The 20616-nt window shown below is 45.7% G+C and overlaps 1 protein-coding gene across 6 annotated transcripts in view; it reads right to left on the bottom strand.

The window, feature by feature from the left end:
• Window positions 1–20616, bottom strand: part of CACNA2D4 (calcium voltage-gated channel auxiliary subunit alpha2delta 4) — a 1002329-nt gene that overhangs the window by 578873 nt on the left and 402840 nt on the right. For all 6 annotated transcript variants that reach the window (XM_085652199.1, XM_085652201.1, XM_085652202.1 and 3 more), the window contains exons 7-12: window positions 19978–20038; window positions 14185–14335; window positions 12026–12100; window positions 7652–7741; window positions 2908–3021; window positions 1137–1215 (exon numbers count right to left, since the gene is read on the bottom strand). In XM_085652199.1, coding sequence (XP_085508325.1) covers window positions 1137–1215; window positions 2908–3021; window positions 7652–7741; window positions 12026–12100; window positions 14185–14335; window positions 19978–20038 — 570 coding nt within the window. The remainder of the gene's footprint in view (window positions 1–1136; window positions 1216–2907; window positions 3022–7651; window positions 7742–12025; window positions 12101–14184; window positions 14336–19977; window positions 20039–20616) is intronic.

The raw sequence follows: 20616 nt of genomic DNA, 5'->3' as shown, positions 1-20616 counted from the left end.
GGCTTCCCTGCAGAGATTCTCTTATTAAATGTATGGTAGCCTTCCTGAGAACTATTGACACAGTTTAATAAAAATATGGCACCTCTGCTCAGAAGTAACTAGTGTACTATTCGTGACGTCTATGGCTGCCTTCCAGAGAAGTGTTGGTACTGTCCATGTAAGTGTGGCATTTGCGTTGAGGCACGCTGGTGCTCTTGCATAAAAAGAATGCCACCCTCCAGAGAAGTGTTGGTACTGTCTATCAAAAGACTAACCTCCTTACGATAAAAACAAGCATTGGCATAGCCAATAGGTCTCGCCTTTGGGACCTTATAAGTGTTTAGCCATGCAACAGTTGCATAACTAAATACTTATAAGGTCCCAAAAGCGAGACCTATTGGCTATGCCATGCGGCCGTGAAAGTGAAAGCGATCAAACATCAAAGCAGCCGTGCGGCCGCGAAAGTGAAAGTAATCGCGGCAAAGCGCGGCGCGCACGCCCGCGCACATGCACTGTAGCTCCAGGCTGGCCTGGTAGCACTTTTTGGAGCCCTCTCAAAAAGTCTCGCCAGACCAGCGCATGCGCTGGGTCAGGCGAGACCTAAAAAACCTAGCCCAGTCCCTTTAAAGCAATGCAGCAAAGCTGAAAACCCTCGTAATGGTCGTGAGTGACTCTCTGTGTGCTTGGGGCTGCCTGCCAATGCATGTTCATCTCTGCTTAGAATTGCCTTTCAAAGACATCTAGTTTTCATAAGTTTAGTTCTTCAACAGTGCTACAAAGAGGCCCATCTGTCACAGGTGTTCACAAAAACCCCTCGAGTGAAGGCAGCATGTATTCTTTAATGATGTAAAGTCTTTCCAATCTTCACAAATGTAAAAACATAATTTACAGCTAATTTTTCCAAACATACTTAAAGGCTAGAATAACACCAATGCCAACAACAATTCCAAAAGTAAATGCATTCTTTACAATTTCACCACGTTAGACCACTTTTCAAAACTATCTCTGAGGGAGGTCTGTACCCTCCCCCCTGAGTACCTGTGTGCAGTGTCGTCACTCAGGGCCATTTCCTGCACACACAGACACTCCTGTGATAGGACAGAGTTTTACAGTAGCCAATGGCCCTGGAGCGTCTACCTTAGAATGTTTTTATTTACCTTTATTATTGCAGGCGATCCATTTCACATTCTCCGCAAACGTCACCTCTCTGCCAATCAGATACGTGAAAAGCCGCACCTGGGAAGCCAAGTTGCAAAAGGTTACTACCGGAAATGATGCAAATGATCATTTTCTCTAAACATATAGTACTGGATGGATAAGACGCATGCGTGGGGTGGCGGTCAGAGCAGGACTGCACGAAGAATCATTTACTGGGTTTAACTTTTATTCCCAGTCCACTCCCTCAAACTGACCACTTTTCAGAAACACAATGTTCTACAATGTGCAAAGGATTGAGAGAGAATGGTTCACACAGCCTCTTTCCATCAGTAGGACTTCCTGGGAAAATTTAGCAGTCTGGCACATCAAAGTTAGGGGTAGGTGGCAATTACTTCCAGAAAACACTTTCGGGATTGGTCACAGACTTGTTTTTTCTCCATAGATGTGGATGCCCACCACGGCCCGGTGCCGCCAGGAATCATCGCGTTAGGAGTATAAATCTCTACCCCTTTACTGCGTTTGGGAGCAGGCGTTGTCCGTGCCACCTCTGCAGCTCTGCAGTGCGCCCCCTACTGTCCCCGCTATACAAGAGCACCACATTCATCTGCCCGGATGTCTGAAATTGGTCCAATCACTGAATCCCAATTTTCAACCAAGACACATTGCGGCAGCATGCTCCCAGTAACCCTGCCCCCCCTCGCTGAGGCAGCTCTAGCCCTATCCAGATTCCAATGGCTTGGTTCAAAATACCGAATATTTAAGTATATGAACGTAAACCTTATGCGCTCGCACACAACCATATGCAGAGATCAACCTCCCTGGTCCACATGACTGTGTCTGTAGATGGGTAAACTCATAGAACATCTAGGGCGTAATTACGAGTCTGGCGGTCCTCAAACCACCAGACTCATGGTTGCGCTGCAGTGGCGGATTTGTGACTGCCACATTAAGACCTTGCCAGTCGTGCCGCCATGGGACCGCCAACTATGCCAGGAAAACGCCATTCCCTGGTGGTGGCGTGGCGTTCAAGAGGCATCAATATGCTTGGCGGGACCACCATGGTCCCGCCAAGCATATTATGACTTTCCTCACTGCGACTGGTTTCCTGGAGGTCTTTCCTCCATGAAAACAGTGGCGGGGAGGAAAGCCTCACTCCATGTAGATGCACCCAGGGGGGCACAACATTTGCCCCCCTCTGTGCATGTACCCCCAGTTCCAGCATGGCATGACCTTCACAGGCCATGCCGTGCTGGAACTTCCTCTGACGTTCCTATTGCGGTGCCTATTTTATAGGAACCGCCGTGGGAACAGCAAAGGAAACTTCTGCCAATGACTAAAAAAGTAATTATACGGCAGGCTAATTTTCACGCAGGTTTGGTGGTGCGACGGCTGGGCGGTCCCGCCGCTGCACCATCAAACTCGAAATCGTGCCCTTAGTGTAGTGGGTGCTTCTCGACTCCACACTAATATTCAAATAAAGGGCAAATTTAGCTAATGTATATTATTTATTTGTTAGACTATATAAGTGAACTGATGTGAGGTGAGGTCATTCCATAAATTGAGGAAGGGACTCAGCTTATTTACAAGGCTGTCTTGCTGCAGATCTGTCTTCCTTTCGCTCCTTATTGCTCTATTAATGATGAACACTTCTTTCCCTGGTGTTATTTCTGTTTATTGAATGTGGTTGGCAGGATTTTCTTTTTTAAGGATATAACATGGCTTTGTTGACTCATAATTCTCTTGTTCGAGCCACATCTGTCTCAGACACACCTTGCGATCAGGCCAGTTGTACTTTTCGAACACCGGTTCGTAATCCTCGACGGCTCCATCGGTGATGAGCATGATGGCCTGGTTGCAGAGCCCGCCCTGCCCAGCCTCCTTGAACTGCAACGACAACAGTACAAATTAACTGCATCAGCAACATTGTTGTTTTATCAGTTTGTTTGGAGTTAGCACTGGAACTGGTTCATAATTCTGTAGCGAAGATTGGAATTTAGGTAGTGCAAGCACACAGCAAATAGATACTCAATTCACACTCAAACACAAGCGATCAAAATTGTAGAAGAGCCTGAACCCTCCCCAATGGGTTAGTAAATTGCAAGGTGATAAAGGTTTCCAACAATTAATTTCTTTAATTCACACTTAATTCAGGCGGATTGGCCCTGGAGCTTTTCAAGACAATATGATTGTCCCAATAATACTTCAATTCAGGGTTGTGCATGGTCAGAAAGAAATGCATCCTGATACGGGTTTATCTACCTTCATTCCTGCTTAGTTACTGCTGACTTTTCCATATCCCTCCAAGGACATCCTCTAATCACCAGCATGGATGGACACGAAAGGACCCCCGTGACTCTGCAAGAATTCGGCCTACATTTATCGCTATCCAAATGTGTTTCTTTTTGAAAGAATGAATCTGTATGCAAGAATCAGCGGCGGCTCCTCCTCTATGGCGGAGGAGTAACACCCCATCTGCCAGCCGCCAAAAAAAAAAAGAAAACGATAATAAAACCTTGTTTATTATCGTTTTATGTTTGCTCTCTGGGCGAGGCTTGGGGCGGGGCCAGCGGGATGACAGTCTGGTGGAGGAGTGGCTGCACTGCTATTCAGTGCGCATGGCAGTCTGGCCGGCCGTCTGAGGATGGGCAAACCGTCATGCACAGTGAAGCTCTCTCCAACCACAGCTGCGTTGCCGAGTTGGAGAGAGCAGGCACAGGCTCCGAGTCTAACTGGGAGTGCAAATCATCGGCGCTCAGATCAATCCTGACGTTGCTTTCAGCAGCATGAAAGCAGCGTCAGGATTGGCCGCAGTGGACTCTGGCAGCCTGTGCCTGCAGGGGAGAGGAGCGCGATGTGACAGGTAAGCGTTTTCTTTTATTTGCCTCATCAAAAGGAGCAATCCAGCTTAAACTGTGGAGCAAAGTCCCCTGTGCCTGTGACACTGGGTTTAGCCCCACAGAGTGAGCCGGGATGCTCCGTTTGGTGAAGAGCCGAACTGTTGTGTCTGTGGCAGTGTAAGGGCACTGAGGCACCAAAAGGTGATGACATTCTGCAACAAAAGCATTTAGGTATTTCCTTGACCAGATAAGGGCATGGGTGCACCCCGGGGCGGCTCCTCTGCTATGGCGGAAGAGCGTCTCCCCACTGCTTTTAAGCAGTGCAAAGTAGAGGAAACACAAAACGATAATAACTTTGAGTTGTTATCATTTTAGGTTTCCATGTTGCTTTGCGGGCAGGCAGGTGGGCGGGGCTGCTATGCTCTGGGAGCAGGGCAGGGGAGGAGTGGTTTCCCACTCCTAAGCGCAAATGACTGTTTGGACGACTTTCTCAGGCCGCCCAAAACAGTTACGTGCACTTTCCCTGTTCTCCATGCAGGCTGCATTACAGCCTATGTGGAGAACATGTCCAGGCCCACATTCCCTGGCTGAGCGTTGAACCAGGACGCTCAGACCAATCACAACGCTGCATTGCAGCGTTATGATTGGTCAGGGGAGCCTGGGTGCTTAAAAATCACAATGCTGCATTGCAGCGTGTGATTGATCAGGGGAGCCTGGCTGTGCTTCCGGTGCCTGGGGAGCCTGGCTGTGCTTACTGTGCCTCAAGTCCGACGAGGAGAGCAGGAGCAGAGTCGCGGGACCCGATGTGGCAAAGTAAGGGGGTTATTAGGATGGCAGATGGACTTTAGTCCGCCCACTACCGTAGCGGGTCTGTGACCGGCCGCCAGACGTGCAGCGGTCCTGCACCGCTAATAAGCATGCGACTGCCACCCTGGTGGTCGCATTCCGCATCTTTGACATTGCGGCGGGTGCTGCTCTAAGCAGCACCCGCTGCAATGCCAAAGTGCCATGTTTTGCATTGCCATGCAGAAAGTGGCAGGCACCGCGCTGTGCCTGCCACCTTGTGCATGGCAATGTAGGTGGGTACCATATTTACCCCCCAAGTGCAGCTCCCCTCCCCCTCACCCCCTCGGGGGCCCACAACAGGCCCCCAAAGCAATTCCCCAATGCCACCATGGAAAGGCCTTAAAAGTCACACATACTATTTATTTATTTATTTTGACGGTTTTGTATAGCGCGAACAAGACCCTTGCGGGTATCAGAGCACTTTACAAAGCAAATATAGGAAAAGACATATACATATAAATACAATGAATTATGTGAATACAGTACTGGTAACAATTAGAGATTAGCACATAACTACAGGAGTGTATAGGACAAGTTCAAGTGAATTTGGACATGAGAATCGATTTCACTTCTTTTTTTTTTTTTTAAACGCAGATGGATTGTGTCTCGTTTCTGGGGGTAAGGCGTTCCATATCCTGAGGGTATTATTGTATGTTTTCTTCTTGGAGAAACGTTGTGGTTTAAGTAGAAGGTTGTTAGAACTCCTGGTAGACCTGTTACCACCTGATAGTATTAGTTTCTCTGCTAGGTACCTCGGGGTTTTGTGATGTAATGCCTTATGTGTCATACAGGCTATTTCTAACTGGATTCTGGCCTCAAAAGGTAGCCAGTTGAGGGCATGAAGGACAGGGGAAATGTGGCAGTTTCTTTTGGTGCCTGCTAGGCACCGCCACCATATTGTGTCCCACAAAGTCCGCCCAGCCGGCAATCGGAACGATTGCCGACTGGCGGAAAAGCGGTGGACGCACTTTGCGTCCGCCGAGATACCCCCGCCATTATAATATGGCGGGGGTAATCAGGTTGCGATGGCAGGCGGATCGCCACCGCCGGGCCGGCGGTGGCGATCCGCCCGCCATCCTAATAACCCCCAAAGTGTTTATTTTATTAATTTTTGTTTTACATTGTGCACTGTTCCCCCATCCACCCTCGTGCTCCCCCTCATGCCCCCACCTGCGCGCGCCACTACCCGCTCTGCCACATGCGAGCCATGCCGGCCACCACTGGATGCACCTTTTCAAATGAAACACTTGCTACCAAGAACGAACAACTGTTCACACCTTCACCATATCAATGATGGCCACGCTGCCCCCAACATGTTTAGATTATCCTTCCATCTGCCACTTTTAGAAACCATTTAATCATTACCATGTCTAAGGGAGAAATATTGCAACAATACTAAACAAGTCACCTAACTTACTGCTACACAGCCTGATCTTTGGCAGTATCTTGACCAATGAAATCGAAAATAAGACACTTTAATTCCAATTCCATCTTAAGGCCTTTGTGGGCCACGGCAAGACAAATTGTAGGGGCCCCTGTATGGAATAAATCTGAACTTTATTACCCATTGACTGATAATTCACGCCCCATTGATGCCAAACAAAACTAAATAAAATGTGAAAATATTAAACAGCAGTTGAACTATGTCTTGCCTCGGACCCCTAAAATCCTTAAAATGGCACTCGGTAGGGAGGAGAGGAGGGCAGAGTGAGAAAGAGGGAAATAGAGTAAATGCCAAATTGAAAGAAAGGTCACTTTTCCAGGCGTCTGGAAGGTGAGGGTCCCGGGCAATTGCCCACTTTGCACTTGCCCACTCCATAAAACATCTCTGTTTAATCCACAATTTTCTCATCACACTAATCCTTATATCCACCCACCCATCCATTCACCCACCCACCCATCCATCCATTCATCCATCCATCCATTCACCCACCCACCCATCCACCCACTCATCCATCCACCACCCACTCACCCATCCATCCATTCACCGACCCTCCCACCCACTCCTGAGAGGATTATATCCTTCAGGACATCAGCCCCTCTATACAACACCACCCCAGTGTGCTCTCCTTTAGAATCGTCAGCCTATCAGTGCATCACCTCTAACGCCACTCAGATCTCTACGCTCTGGACTTACAGAATAGGCTTACATTTAAAGAACCCTGCTCACTTAGCATAAATGAGGAGCACAAAATGGCCACTTTATGCAAGTACTTTTCAAATCCTGAAACGGTGGTATTTCAGATGCACAAACTCCACCAATGTGGTGGATTTTATGCGCTGACAAATGGAGTATGAAAGTCATCTACCTAGCTGTTTCTGGGTGGGCCTACAATCAACAGAAGGTGAAAACTCAAAACCGCTTTGTTTGTGGATTTTAACGCACCTCCTGCAGGGAGTGGAATGAATTTCACCAGGGGATCAAACATTTTCCTTGAAGAGAACCAAAAACGAACACATGATAATTCACATTTCCGGATGCAGAATTTGCACCTTCAGCGGAATGAGTATTCTCTAAAATCTTTCACTGGTGTGGATTTCCAGGAGGGCCCTGGGATTCTTTGTGAATCCTTGAAAAGTTGAAATTTAACCGCAAAATTGAAGTAATCCGAATTGGGCGCATTTGTTACTTAAAAACCTCTACCTCAGGGTGTCTGGCTTGCAAGCTTGAGCATCGAGGAAGCAGGTACATCACCACCCAGAAAGGGTTCCCTTAGAGGCACCCTTCTATTTTTAGACCCCAAAACTTCAGTCTCTCACTTCAGTATTTGTTGATTCTGTTTTTATAATGTGGCTCTGTCCACACAACTCCTTTCTGTGAGCGCTCTTACCTCCCTGAGGATTTTGAAAGATTCAATCAAGGCCTTGTTGACTGTGCCCACCCCTTTGGCTTGAAGCTCGTCCACCAGTTGCTTGAAGTGCTAAAAACATGAACAAACAGAGAGTAGTCTATTAGTAGCGGGCACAATAAATACACGAAGACAGCAGGGACAATCTCTTTCACGTTGCTATGCAGATAATGTAGTACATTTTATTTGCACATACTTAGTAGTGCCTCTTTGCTGGCACATGAACAGTTATGATTTCCTGCCTTGGACATATATAGATCCTGGTTGCTATGCAAGTCCCCGATGAGCTGCAGCATGTCATGGATCCTTCCTTCCAACTCCCTGGTGAGTATATTTTAAAGGCCCTGCTTTAATTAGGACCACGTGGACTCATTTTATTCCAAATTGTTCTGGGTGGGGGGGTGGGGGAAACTGCCTCAAACTTACTTTTGCTTTCCACACCCTCCCACTCTACATTGTTCTGTTTGTTTTGCATAGCTTGATTGCTTTTCCCAGTCTGGTCCAGGAGATGCTGTCTGCTATCACTGCCAGATGTCATGGGCCTGGTTTACCAGGAAGGAAACGTTCAACACCAAAGTATTCTCCGCACGCTTAACTGCTCCAAGCCAAAACTGTAAATAAATAGCCTCTGGGGCCAGACTTTGGTTAGTTAAAAAACGAGTCCTGGGTTCGGTTGTAATAATTAAGTGTTTATAAATAACCTGGTCTGAAGTTAACATCATAAGTGAGATAGTGTAAGGATAAAATGTCATTGTTCGTTACAATAAAAAACAAGCATTTGCAATGCAATAGGTCACGCGAGTTTGAGCTATTGCCATTGTAAATGACAATGCCTTTTATTTATGTTTTGGGTTTTAAAACATAAATAAAAGGCATTGCCATTTACAATACTAATAGCTTAAACTCTTGCAAATGCGAGACCTATTACATTGCAATAAAGGGCATTCTCCACTGCTTGTTAGATTGTAAATATCAGTGAAAGAGACCGGCCTGCAACGTCTTCAAAGTAGAGATGAATAGTGCAGTGAAGAAGGTGTGTAAGTGTTGTAAATACACAGACACAAAGTGTGAAGTGAGAGTTAAATATGATCCAAGCTTTAAATACTAACAAAGCACTTGCACTGTGATTACACTGTCCTGGCTCAGGAGGAAGAGCGGGAGCGGGGCTATTTCCTGCCCTCTCCGTGATTTGAGTGTGCAATGTGGCACTGCGTAATGTCATTGCTATGTTTGGCCTAATAAACACTCCAGCTGTAGTAGGGTCATGGCTTTACCTCCTGGTGCAGGGCAGGCTGTGCTTTTTGACACGCATGGAGGGAGGGATGGTCTCGGGTGCAGCTCCGGCCTTGTACAGTGCCCTTTGCTATTACTAGTAAGCGTGAGGCGCTGAGGTGGTGGTATTGGTGGTGGTGGTATTGGTGGTGGTACTGGTGGTGGTGGTGGTGGTACTGGTGGTGATTCTGGTGGTGGTAGTGGTGGTGGTAGTGGTACTGGTGGTATTGGTGGTGGGACTGGTGGTGGTACTGGTGGTTGTGGTGGTGGTACTGGTGGTGGTGGTACTGGTGGTACTGGTGGTGGTGGTGGTGGTGGTACTGGTGGTGGTGGTACTGGTGGTGGTAGTGGTGGTGGTGGTACTGGTAGTGGTGATAGTGGTGGTACTGGTGGTGGTAGTGGAACTGGTAGTGGTGGTACTGGTAGCGGTGGTACTTGTGGTGGTAGTGGTACTGGTGGTAGTTGTTGTGGTGGTGGTACTGGTACTGGTGGTGGTAGTGGTAGTATTGGTAGTTGGTAGTGGTGGTATTGGTACTGGTACTGGTGATATTGGTGATGGTACTGGTGGTATTGGTGGTACTGGTACTTGTGGTATTGGTGGTAGTACTGGTGTTACTGGGACTGGTGGTACTGGTGGTGGTGGTACTGGTGGTGGTGGTACTGGTTGTTCTGGTACTGGTGGTGGTGGTACTGGTGGTACTGATACTGGTACTGGTGGTGCTACTGGTACTGGTTGTGGTGGTGGGACTGGTGGTGGTGGTACTGGTGGTAGTGGTGGTGGTGGTACTGGTAGTGGTGGTGGTACTGGTGGTGGTAGTGGAACTGGTAGTGGTGGTTCTGGTAGTGGTGGTACTTGTGGTGGTGGTGGTACTGGTACTGGTGGTACTTGTGGTGGTGGTGGTACTGGTACTGGTGGTGGTAGTGGTGGTATTGATGGTAGTAGTGGTGGTATTGATGGTGGTACTTTGGTATTGATGGTGGTACTGGTACTGGTGGTATTGGTGATGGTACTGGTACTGGTGGTATTGGTGGTACAGGTACTTGTGGTATTGGTGGTGGTACTCGTGTTACTGGGACTGGTGGTACTGGTGGAACAGGTGGTACTGGTGGCGGTGGTGGTACTGGTGGTGGCGGTACAGTGGTGGTGGTACTGGTTGTTCTGGTACTGGTGGTGGTGGTACTGGTGGTACTGATACTGGTACTGGTGGTGGTGGTGGTGGTGGTGGTACTGGTGGTGGTGATACTGGTACTGGTGGTGGTGGTGCTGGTTGTGGTGGTACTAGTGGTGGTGGTACTGGCGGTGGTACTGGTGGTGGGACTGGTGGTGGTGGTGGTACTGGTACTGGTGGTACTGGTGGTGGTGGTACTGGTGGTGGTGGTACTGGTGTTGGTGGTGGTGGTACTGGTGGTGGTGGTACTGGTGGTGGTATTGGTGGTGGTGGTACTGGTGGTGGTACTGGTGGTACTGGTGGTACTGGTGGTGGTGGTACTGGTGGTGGTGGTGGTATTGGTGGTGGTGGTAATGGTGGTGGTGGTACTGGTGGTGGTAGTGGTGGTGGTGGTACTGGTGGTGGTGGTACTGGTGGTGGTACTGGTAGTAGTGGTAGTGGTACTGGTAGTGGTGGTAGTGGTAGTGATGGTGGTGGTAGTACTGGTAGTGGTGGTGGTACTGGTGGTGGTGGTTCTTTTAGTGGTGGTACTGGTGGTGGTGGTACTCGTGTAGTGGTGGTACTGGTGGTGGTGATACTGGTGGTAGGGGTGGTGCTGAAGGTGGGGGTAATGGTAGTGGTGGAGGTATTGGTGGTGGTGGTGGTACTGGTAGAGGTATTGGTGGTGGTGGTGGTGTTGTTAATAAAACAGGCTTTTGAAAACAACCGGTCATGTGGCTTTAGTATAGATGACATGTAACACAGATGTGCTGTTGTCAGCTTCAGCCCAATAGCACACCATTATGCGCTACCTGGAATTCACATGACTTAATTCGCTAATCCTTTCTAATTCCATTTTACTTGTGGGCGGGGGGGGGGGGTTGAGAAAGACACGAGACAATGCCCGGTTAAAGTGATTGAAAGCAGGTGCCCATGTTACGGGGCGGCGTGCTACTTAAAAAAAACCAAGCATTTGCAATGCAGTAGGTCTCACATTTAGGCAAGTTTAAGCTATTGGCACTGTAAATGACAATGACTTTTATTTATGTTTTAAAAACGAAAACAAAAATAAAAGGCATTGTTATTTGCAATGTCAATAGTTGAAACTCGCGTAAATGCAAGATCTATTGCATTGAAATGCCTGTTAGATTAGTGAGTAGAAACGCTCCCTTTCGGCCCGCCCGGAAAATTAATTAAATATACAAGCGCGGCCCCTAAAGTGAAAGCGGACTGGGCTGCAAATAAAAAAAAAATAGTGCTTACCGACTTATGAAGGAGACCGTGTAACACCACAAGTAAAAGATCCAGTCCTCATGGGAGGTAACAAATGGCGACAGCGCGGTAACAAGGAGGGACTAACAAGCCTCATTATCAATCGGAAACCAGCATTTACCAAGGATAATGACACCAGCCAATCAAAAATATGGGGGGAGAGAAGGTGAGACTTCCACAGCATACTCGACTACTGCATGCCTCGCAGAGCGAGCAATGCATGCGCACTGCCGCTAGGCTCGACCTAAAAATCTGGACTTCACACTTCAATATAAAAAAAAGAAAAGCAAATGTGTTAAAAGAGCTGGCGTCATTTCCATTTATAGTTAGTTATACCATATTCTGGTCTGATATCTGCCCATTGAAATAAAGGACATGTCAAGTCACCTACTGCGGTGGTAAACATGTTTGTAGCGCCTAGACTCCTCCTCCTACCTAACATTGCCATCTCTGTAAATAGAAAGTGGGCCTGGGAGGTCCTTGTAACGCAGAAAATGCCTACGGTACGGGTGTAGATAATGTTAGAGCTTTTCTGCCATCCTTATGAAGACATTTATTCTAGAATCCCACTCCCCCTTTCATTCTTCGGTTGTTGGCTTGAGCTATAAGAGCACAAGGTACACAGATTCTACCATGGCAGCCTGCAGCACCCAGAAGGATTCACCTCACGGTTGTCTCTGTCCGCTTGAACCAGCATCCCCTTGAAACATGGCTCGATGTAATGAACATAATCGTTGTACTGCGGAAAACAAGACAAGAAACAGAAAGTAAAGTGGACGTGATGATCCCGCCTGAATGACGTCAATGCGTCACATCAAGGTTTCCATGTCTGTCTGCACAATCAACAGAGGGCTTCATGCCACCAAATAGAACTCCAAAATAACCAGAGTGCAACATTCCTGACTTGCGTGGATGGGAAAAGATGCATCATATAAAACCGATATATATTTGTGTGGGGGTGCAAGCATTTGCAATTTAGCATATGATTGAACAAACTTGTGTTACTTCTATTACATGGTATCAAAAAGGTATTTCGCAGACATATATTCACATGTCTCTCCACAGACCACTCGTGGACTATCCTCCTGTGTTCTAAAGACATGCCTTAAATCTCTGATCTGTGGGGCGGGAGGGGGGTGATCCTCTGCTTCTGAGGCGATGCTGACGAGTTCTGCCACTGGAACCAGATTACAAGCGAGGGTTGATGCTGAGCACTGGAGACAATAGAGTGATCTCCAGAGCTGTTTCACATAGTCCAGGTGATAAATCTATCTTTGTCATTGTGGGCTGCCTCGACCACACTAACCAGAGCTGGAAGACTCCCTACACCCTGGAAATCATATTGGTTCCGTAGTATACAATTATCGCTTTGGTTTTGTTATTCCTAATCTTAGTCTGTGTGAAATGCTTGGGTGGCAGAAGTCTACTACATTGATAAAAACTCTCGGGTTGTAGTCACAAGGGTAAATCTACACATGTAGATTTACTCACATGTAGCTCTACTCTTGCACTTAGGTTGAATTCTACACCAATGTGTTATTCATCATTCCTGAGTTTAGATTTACACCAAAGTGTACAGTTACATATCTCCATCCCCTAAAACTAGTGATTGGTGGCCTCCAAGAGTAAATTTACAAGCGAAAAACTAATACTATTAACTTTTAACATGTAGATGGTACTCTTTGACACTAGATTAAAGATCTCTCAATGGGAAAGTAGAGGGAAAATGAATAACTTTTATAATTATTTTAAACAATTATTAAAACATATGTTAAATTAACATTTGAAAGTGAAAGAACTTAAAATATTTATTAACATAGAACTAATAAATTTTACAGCACATAGACTCAAATTAACTGTGTATTAAATAATTATTAATTTTGAATATATTTATTTAATTATTAAATATTATTTCTAAAAGAATAATTAAAAAAAAATCCAACCCACAGTGACATTTTTGTTTTTAGTTACTTTTTTATTAAATGTTGTTAAAAGGTATGTGTTGAACTAATTGAAATAATTTTACATCAAACAAAAGTTTTAAAACAAATTTAATAATGATTAAAAATAGCATTAAATGGCGGTCACCAGTAGGTAGTTACAGATAGGACCTAGTTTTCATAGGAAAATAGTTTTTTGTTTTGCTAATAGCTTTGGCACCAATTATCAATTCTTCACAAAATGTATAAAACTAGTTTGCCACTCACTTCAGCTGCTGTCTTGAAAGTTTCGTACAAATTGTAACAAAAGTAATTTCCACCATGAGTACTTAAATTAATCACTGGTGATGTATTCAAATTTACAAACCCTTATTTATTGTAACTTATTATCAAACATACTAATCTTCACTCTTGGTTTAGGTACCTGGGGTGTGAATAGATGCTATGAAATACGATTATACATTATACATAAACGTACAAAACTTAGGAAAAAGGAAAGAGAACCTACGGCAAACTAAGTTTACAAAATGAAACATGGGATGAAAACAATGAATGTGTCAACTAGAAACTGTACTTCAGTCTTCCAATTGTTTAAACAATTATGGTTGTAATTTTTTTTGTTGCACAATCCAAAGAGGAGGTAGTCCATAGAGAGTACACACACGAGGGACAATCTTTATCTCTGAGTCCTAGTGTGTGTCTACAGATTCCTTAGTGCATAAAATCTCTTACATTTACTATTAAAAAAGAATACAAACATACATTTAGTACCAAAGAGAAAGAATACAAACATTAATCTAGCCTATATTGCCGAAAGCACATCTTTGAATTCCTAGTATTTCTATGCTCTAACTTTAGTTCCCTAAAATAACTTAAACCTTACCGCAATGACGTTGACAAAGTCATTCTCCCCTAGTGTGTCCAGGATTGTCGTGATGGTGTGTTTAGCGATAGTCATCCGTAGGCCTTTCATGCTGCCACTGACATCTACCAAGATCACAATGTCCTTTGGGGAAGTAGCCGCCTGGATGTACCTTGGAGACAATGCAAAATGAAACAGAGCATCCTTGTGCTAGCCTCAGATGGAGATTCCAGACATCTCACTGCACTTCAACATAACTTCTCCCGGGCAAATGCAAAGTTTGTGTGCGATGATGACTGTATGAATACATGGATACATTTGGAAACTGAATAGGTTTGACTTTGAGGAGTGAAGGTAAATTGTTTGGTGTTGTCATAAGCTTATGGAACTTTAGCATTCAGTGCTCTCATACCTCCCCCTTTCACCAGCAACCAATTCAAGCTGTAATGTCTCCCAAATACCTACAAATCCATCAGCACACAGCTTATGCCTGTCTGCCTTTCCTAATACTTAATTCTCTTCTCTCAAACCTAAGAGCAGAAAGGAAAGAGCCCAACTGTGTGCAATACAATTCACACGAAGGAATGTGGAACAGTGCCGCATAATAGAGGGGAGCATCAGATAGGCCTGGGCTAACTCTTCCGGACCACCTGCACTTATGCCCTCTGTTATTGTGTGAACCTTAAATAGAAATTTAAATAAAAGTTGGGTGTTTATATAACTGATGCCATACATAGAGAAGGTAGATAGACTCTCATTTTATGCGGGTGTTCCATATAGGCGACAGAAGTGTAAAAATAATCCATCTGTTGTCTAAAACACAAAGATTTGTTCACATAACTGTAGTGCAGGCAGGAATGCCAGATAAGCATATTTACCTTAGATATACCATGTGATAGGATGTTTATAAGTAAATACTCATACATAGACAATGCATATAGTTTGGACTGTTTTAGCATTATGCAAATATTAGTGTAACAATTTTGGTGAGAGTGGAAAGAAAACATTGTTTTACAACAGCACGAAGATCCAATTTCTAAAAGGTATTTAGCAAAAATTATAATGAATAACATTGCTGCCTTTAACATAACCCTAATAAATGTTATTTATACAAACAAAAATGTATTTGGGGCATCGGTTAAACGTGAACCTGGCCCTGAATGTCAGTGGGGGGTTGGAAGGTACAAAGCCAGCTGCAAAGATTTTTGGGGTTAAAGTCAGATAACTGGGGAGGATGAATAACTGGAAATGTTTGTATTTTACAGTATCGGAGAGCATCATGACAAGTCGCGATAGGTCAGTAACTAGTAGAATAGCAGAATGCCGCAGCTAGGGCTTTACTGAATATCCCTCGAAGATCAAGCATAAAACAACATTTGCATGATCTCTATTGGCTGCCGGTGGCTGAAAGGGTGAGATTCAAAGCCCTTACCATGGCGCACGCAGCTTTGTACCATTCTGGCCCTGGTTATCTTAGGAAGCGATTTAAATTCTACGTGCCCGCCTGACAGCCGCGTTCTATGGCACAGTCCCTGGCAGTGATTCCACGCTTCCGCCGTGCGAGAATGGGTGGCAGCTCTTTGGCCTATAAGGCCGCTTGGCCTGGAATGCACTTCCTCTTGAGCTCCGCTGTATTCAAGATGCTAAGCTGTTCAGGAAATGGCTGAAAACACTGCTTTTTAGGTCTCGGCTCGAAGGCTGCGCTTGCGCAGTCTCGATCCGAGATTTAATGACTTGGAGAAGAGGGGCTTGAACCCGCCCCTCTTCTCCCCTGTTCTCCATTGGCTGGCCTCTTGAATGCTGGCCAGCCATTGGAGAAAAGGTCCGTCATTCCGATTAGGTCCCGTCCTTTTCGGATCGGGGGGGTGTGTTTTTTTCAGAAAGTCTAATTATCTCCTCCAGCCAATGGCAAGAGGAGATAAAAGCAAAACACGCCCCCGAATCTGAAAGCGCCACTGCGTTTCTCCGAGGCATTTCTGCTCTGCCTCGGAGAAAGGCAGTGGTGTGCTTGCCTTTTGCTCTGCCTTGTTTGTTTTGAGAATCTGGTCACTCTAGGTACAGGCCCCACCTGTGGCCGGATCCCACCATATGTGCATTGTCCCTTTTCGTACATTTGTTCCGGGGCCTATTTTCTGTCGTAGTCCGACCCTGCCTGAGCTCTGTTGTCTCCGCTCCGTTTATCTGTACCCACACACAGCAGCACGCGCTGCCTCCGGCCCACCCCGTGCCACTCATGATTTCCCCAGGTGCAGAGAGTTAAGCAGTTAATCAGAGGCGCCCGGCCCGTGCCTGGGCCCGGCGCTCCTCACCGCTGCCAGCAGAGCCGGCTCCCCCCGTGCCCAGCTCCGGCCACCAGCGCTCAGACACAGCCTTGTGACCTTGGACAATGCCCTCTGCCTGCCGCTGGCACGGAACCCGTCCTCTGACAGCCCTGCCCCAGTGGCTCGCGATGCAAGGCGCAGCGCCTGCTCCTGCTAATGAGGCGGGCACCCGAGCACCAAGGGCCACGAAAACACTGCTTAATGGAAGTTTCCACGAAAAAAGGCTCTATTAAAATGAGAACACTTTGCAACATTTGACAGCTCGATGTATTACTGCGTCAGTCCGGGAGCGCATCCTTCACTTGCATACAGACATCTGTTGCGGTGTAATTACAGTCCACCTTTTTGTGTGTCTGAATTTTGAATATTTTTCATGTCTGTCTGTCTAGCTGTCGCGCCACCTATAGAAGTTCTCCAGTCTCAAGCCCGCTATGTAAATATACACGCTCACTCGTTCTTTCGAGTTTAGCCCTCATTACGGGACATAACCTGTGAATTCTGTCGCCTTTCGCGCCAAAATCTGCTTGTTTGGGTATTTACAGGGCCTTTTCCCTTCGATAAATGTCAGCAGATTCGACATGCCAATATTTAAATGGGGTACGCAGACTTTATTGAACCCAGTAATAAGCTCTGACCCACTGGTAACTGCAGCACCAACGGCAAACAGGGGTTTGTGCAGGATTATAATTACAGAGGCATTTGTAATCCGTGCATTAGGTGTCTCTAGGGTTTCAGTACATTGAGTCCTGAATAGAAGTGCCCATTACAAACAAAAGTTTGTACAGGGATCAGAATTGAGTTGTGTGGCAATTACCTCGTTTTCGCACTCACAAAGGAGACCTCGGCAGCTGTAAACGGGCCTCGCCTGCTTAGAATCCCTCTGTGAATTCCCAGCAGGCACAACAACAAGCATTTACAATGCAACGGTCTCGGCATTGTTAAAGTTAGAGCTATTGGCATTGCTCATGACATTATTTTTGTTTATGTTTTTAAAACATGTAAAGAAACGGCATTGTTATTTACAATGTCAATAGCTTAATCTGTGTGTGGGTGCAAATGCAATAGGTCTCGCATTTGAGAGTGATTAAGCTATTGACATTGTAAATAACAATGCCGTTTCTTTAAATGTTTTAAAAACAAAAACATAAACAAAAATAATGTCATGAGCAATGCCTATAGCTCTAACTTTACCAATGCCGAGACCATTGCATTGGAAATGCTTGTTGTATAATCTCTTCAGTCTGACCCCCAACTCACTAGCAAGGTACCGGGCCAGGACACTCCTGTGTATCCGCGCGCGATATAAATGCGTATAACATAACATAACATAACTTATATAGGAAGATGGGAACAAACCCGGAGAAATACTTCTCTAAATAGCGATCTTTGCAAAGTACGTCATGTCGAGCTAAATATACAACTTTACACGTAGTTCTACGTTTAATTAACTGGGGACTGTAAAATCTATCCCAGTAATCACTGAAAATGTGTGGTCATGCCATGAAAACCCTACATTACCCTTAAGTCCATTGCACCAGGTAAAGGCTTTGTCACTGGCACAGTTTTTCTCGAATACGGTGTTCAAAAGCACCTCTGCATTCAAGCATTATTTGAACTTTGACCCCTGGTTCACATGCATTTCTGCATTGTGTAACACACTTAGCTGGAGGCATGTTTATGCATTTCATCAAAGTGTACATTATTTTATTATATGATATCTGTTTTGCGATCTGCATTGTGTCCCTCGAAGACAATGTATGTTTCCTCCACTGAAAGAGAAGCAGTTCACTTAGGCCAGACCGGCTTTTATGTTTTTACAAACGTTACCTACTGAATTTGTTTCAATGTTGCTAGTTTTTTAATGACTGCTGTCAGGCTCAATAAAAGAAGGAGGTGATTGACACTTGGTGTATATTGTATGCACTTACACTCATAGATTTTATTGACTTTATTTTAAATACCGTATTTTTTTAACGAATTTTGTGTTTTTATTATGCCAAGATCAATTCTGCCTCCGAGGTTGTTTACTTCCTGCTCCTATCTGCTATCTTTGTATGTATATGTCTGCCATTAAATGTTTTTATTATGTGCTTGTATCTTTTTTGGTTTTTATTAACTGATTAAAGATTATTTGACTCACTGACTGATATCTGGGTTATGTCATCAATAGAGTAGCAAGAGACAGACCACACTGCCTCCTTAATTAGTGAGTGCAGGAATGCACTCGACCATCCTTATGCAGACTTCTTACATCCTTCTCCCACACAGTTTCTAGGTTCACACAGCAGCACTCCCCTGTGTAGTAAGCCAGTTGCTCTGCATGCTAGTGGAAGAGTATTCTCTACACGGTGGTCACTGTTGCACTGTCTTTAACAGAGAATGTAACATAGTACAGAAAGAGAGTGGCCAGGCTAAGGGGGTGATTAAAGACCAGATCTGCCCCGGCAGCCACACAGGGGGCATTTTCCATTGCACTGCAGTCACCCCAGAACTCTTTGTGGCAGGATTCAGGAGCTCTCATGAAGCCACGATCAGTCTGATGCACTCAGACCTTCAGCATGAATCTCACTCATTTGGAAGTGCCCTCATCCTGGTCAGATAAGATGGAAATCAAATGGTGGCATTTAAAAGCGTGCAAGTATTATGGGTCCCACGCCTCAATTCTACGGTGCAGCAAAGAAATATTTAACCCATCAGATTAGGTTTTAGTGGCATTCACAGAGAGCATGAGATTCTTTTTAACCTATCATGGGCACTATGGTCTAATGTGGAGTTTGTTGACCTGGTCGCGGTAGGACCATGGTGGGGGAAGCATTGTCTTCACCAGCCCAACCGCAGCGGGGCCACTGAATCAAGAGTTTACCGACATTTCTGCATTTGTTTTTACCACTAAGCTGCTTCTGTCTTCATATTGGGAGTGTCTATGGTGAAAACAACAGTGATGATTAGGAGGAATGGGGGGGGGACTTTGCTTCTGAAAAAAAACAGGAATGTCCTGAAGTGTTGGCAGTATTTTCCCACAGCAGTCTTCCTGTGATGGAATGGCGGTGGGAATGGCGCCCAGGGCGGCTCTAAACAGGATGACGTCGCTAGCACAATGCAGATGCTGGGTTTACTCAATGGTTGTTCTAGAAGCAGAGCGGGAAGCGGCTTCGCTGTCCTGCGAACCACCATCCCCCACATTGTAAATGAGGTGGGTGATGAAAAAGGTGGGAAGATGGGACAGTTGCTAAAACTTAGCGGCTATCTTGTCCCCGCCCACCTCTAAACGAGACAAAATCTCAACAGATTGGAGATGATTCTGATCAGATTGTGCAATAACTAAAAAGCATATGCTCTTAACTGATCTGTGTTCTCTCCATCATGCAGTAAAGTGGGTGACAAAAATAAATGCTAATGTCATTGATTAGGATAAAGGATGAATAAAAACAAACACATACCACCCCAGTGACAGGGGGGAACATAATGAGGAAATAATATACAGTCAAGTTACCAGCCTCTGTTTCTGCAGTCAAATGCGATTACTCCGTTGTCGTCAGGCGCCCATTTGATACCTGAAAAGACATTGACAAACATGAAAACCCCCATCCTGGAGCTAAACCATGCGTCTCTACTTCCTCATTACATTTTTAACTTCATGGCATATGTGTTTGCGAAGTGGGGCGTCAAATCGAATGCACAGAGAGAGAATGAAAAGAAAAAGAGCGAGACAGAATGAGAATATTAAAAGTGGATGCACACAGCGAGAGCGCCACTGGTGCGCCCCGCTGGTGTGCCACAGGCAAGCCCTTCTGCTCCCATCCGCGACTCGACAGCGCCAGGGACCCTGGTCCTCAGACCTCCCCGCCGGTACAACTCCAGCACTCTCCACGCACTCAACCCCGGACACATCAGCAACTGCCAGATCTCAACACTGAGCAACTCCCAAGGCCTGGTCTCCTGCCAACACTGCTGCTGCACCTTCACCCACCTTCAGATCCAGACAGCTACCGCCAACCAACTGGAAGCCAGCGCAGCTGCATCCTCCTCAAAATACGCGCCCTGCACAGACACGCTGTAAAAGTTTGGGACCTCCTCAACACCCTCTCGCCCTACGTCGCCTTCCTCACAGAGACCTGGACTAACGCCATCT

Source organism: Triturus cristatus, chromosome 4_1, assembly GCF_964204655.1.
Source record: "Triturus cristatus chromosome 4_1, aTriCri1.1, whole genome shotgun sequence".
NCBI classification, from domain to species: domain Eukaryota; kingdom Metazoa; phylum Chordata; class Amphibia; order Caudata; family Salamandridae; genus Triturus; species Triturus cristatus.
Note: the sequence above shows the minus strand (reverse complement) of the source record. Positions and strands in the feature narration are given on the sequence as shown.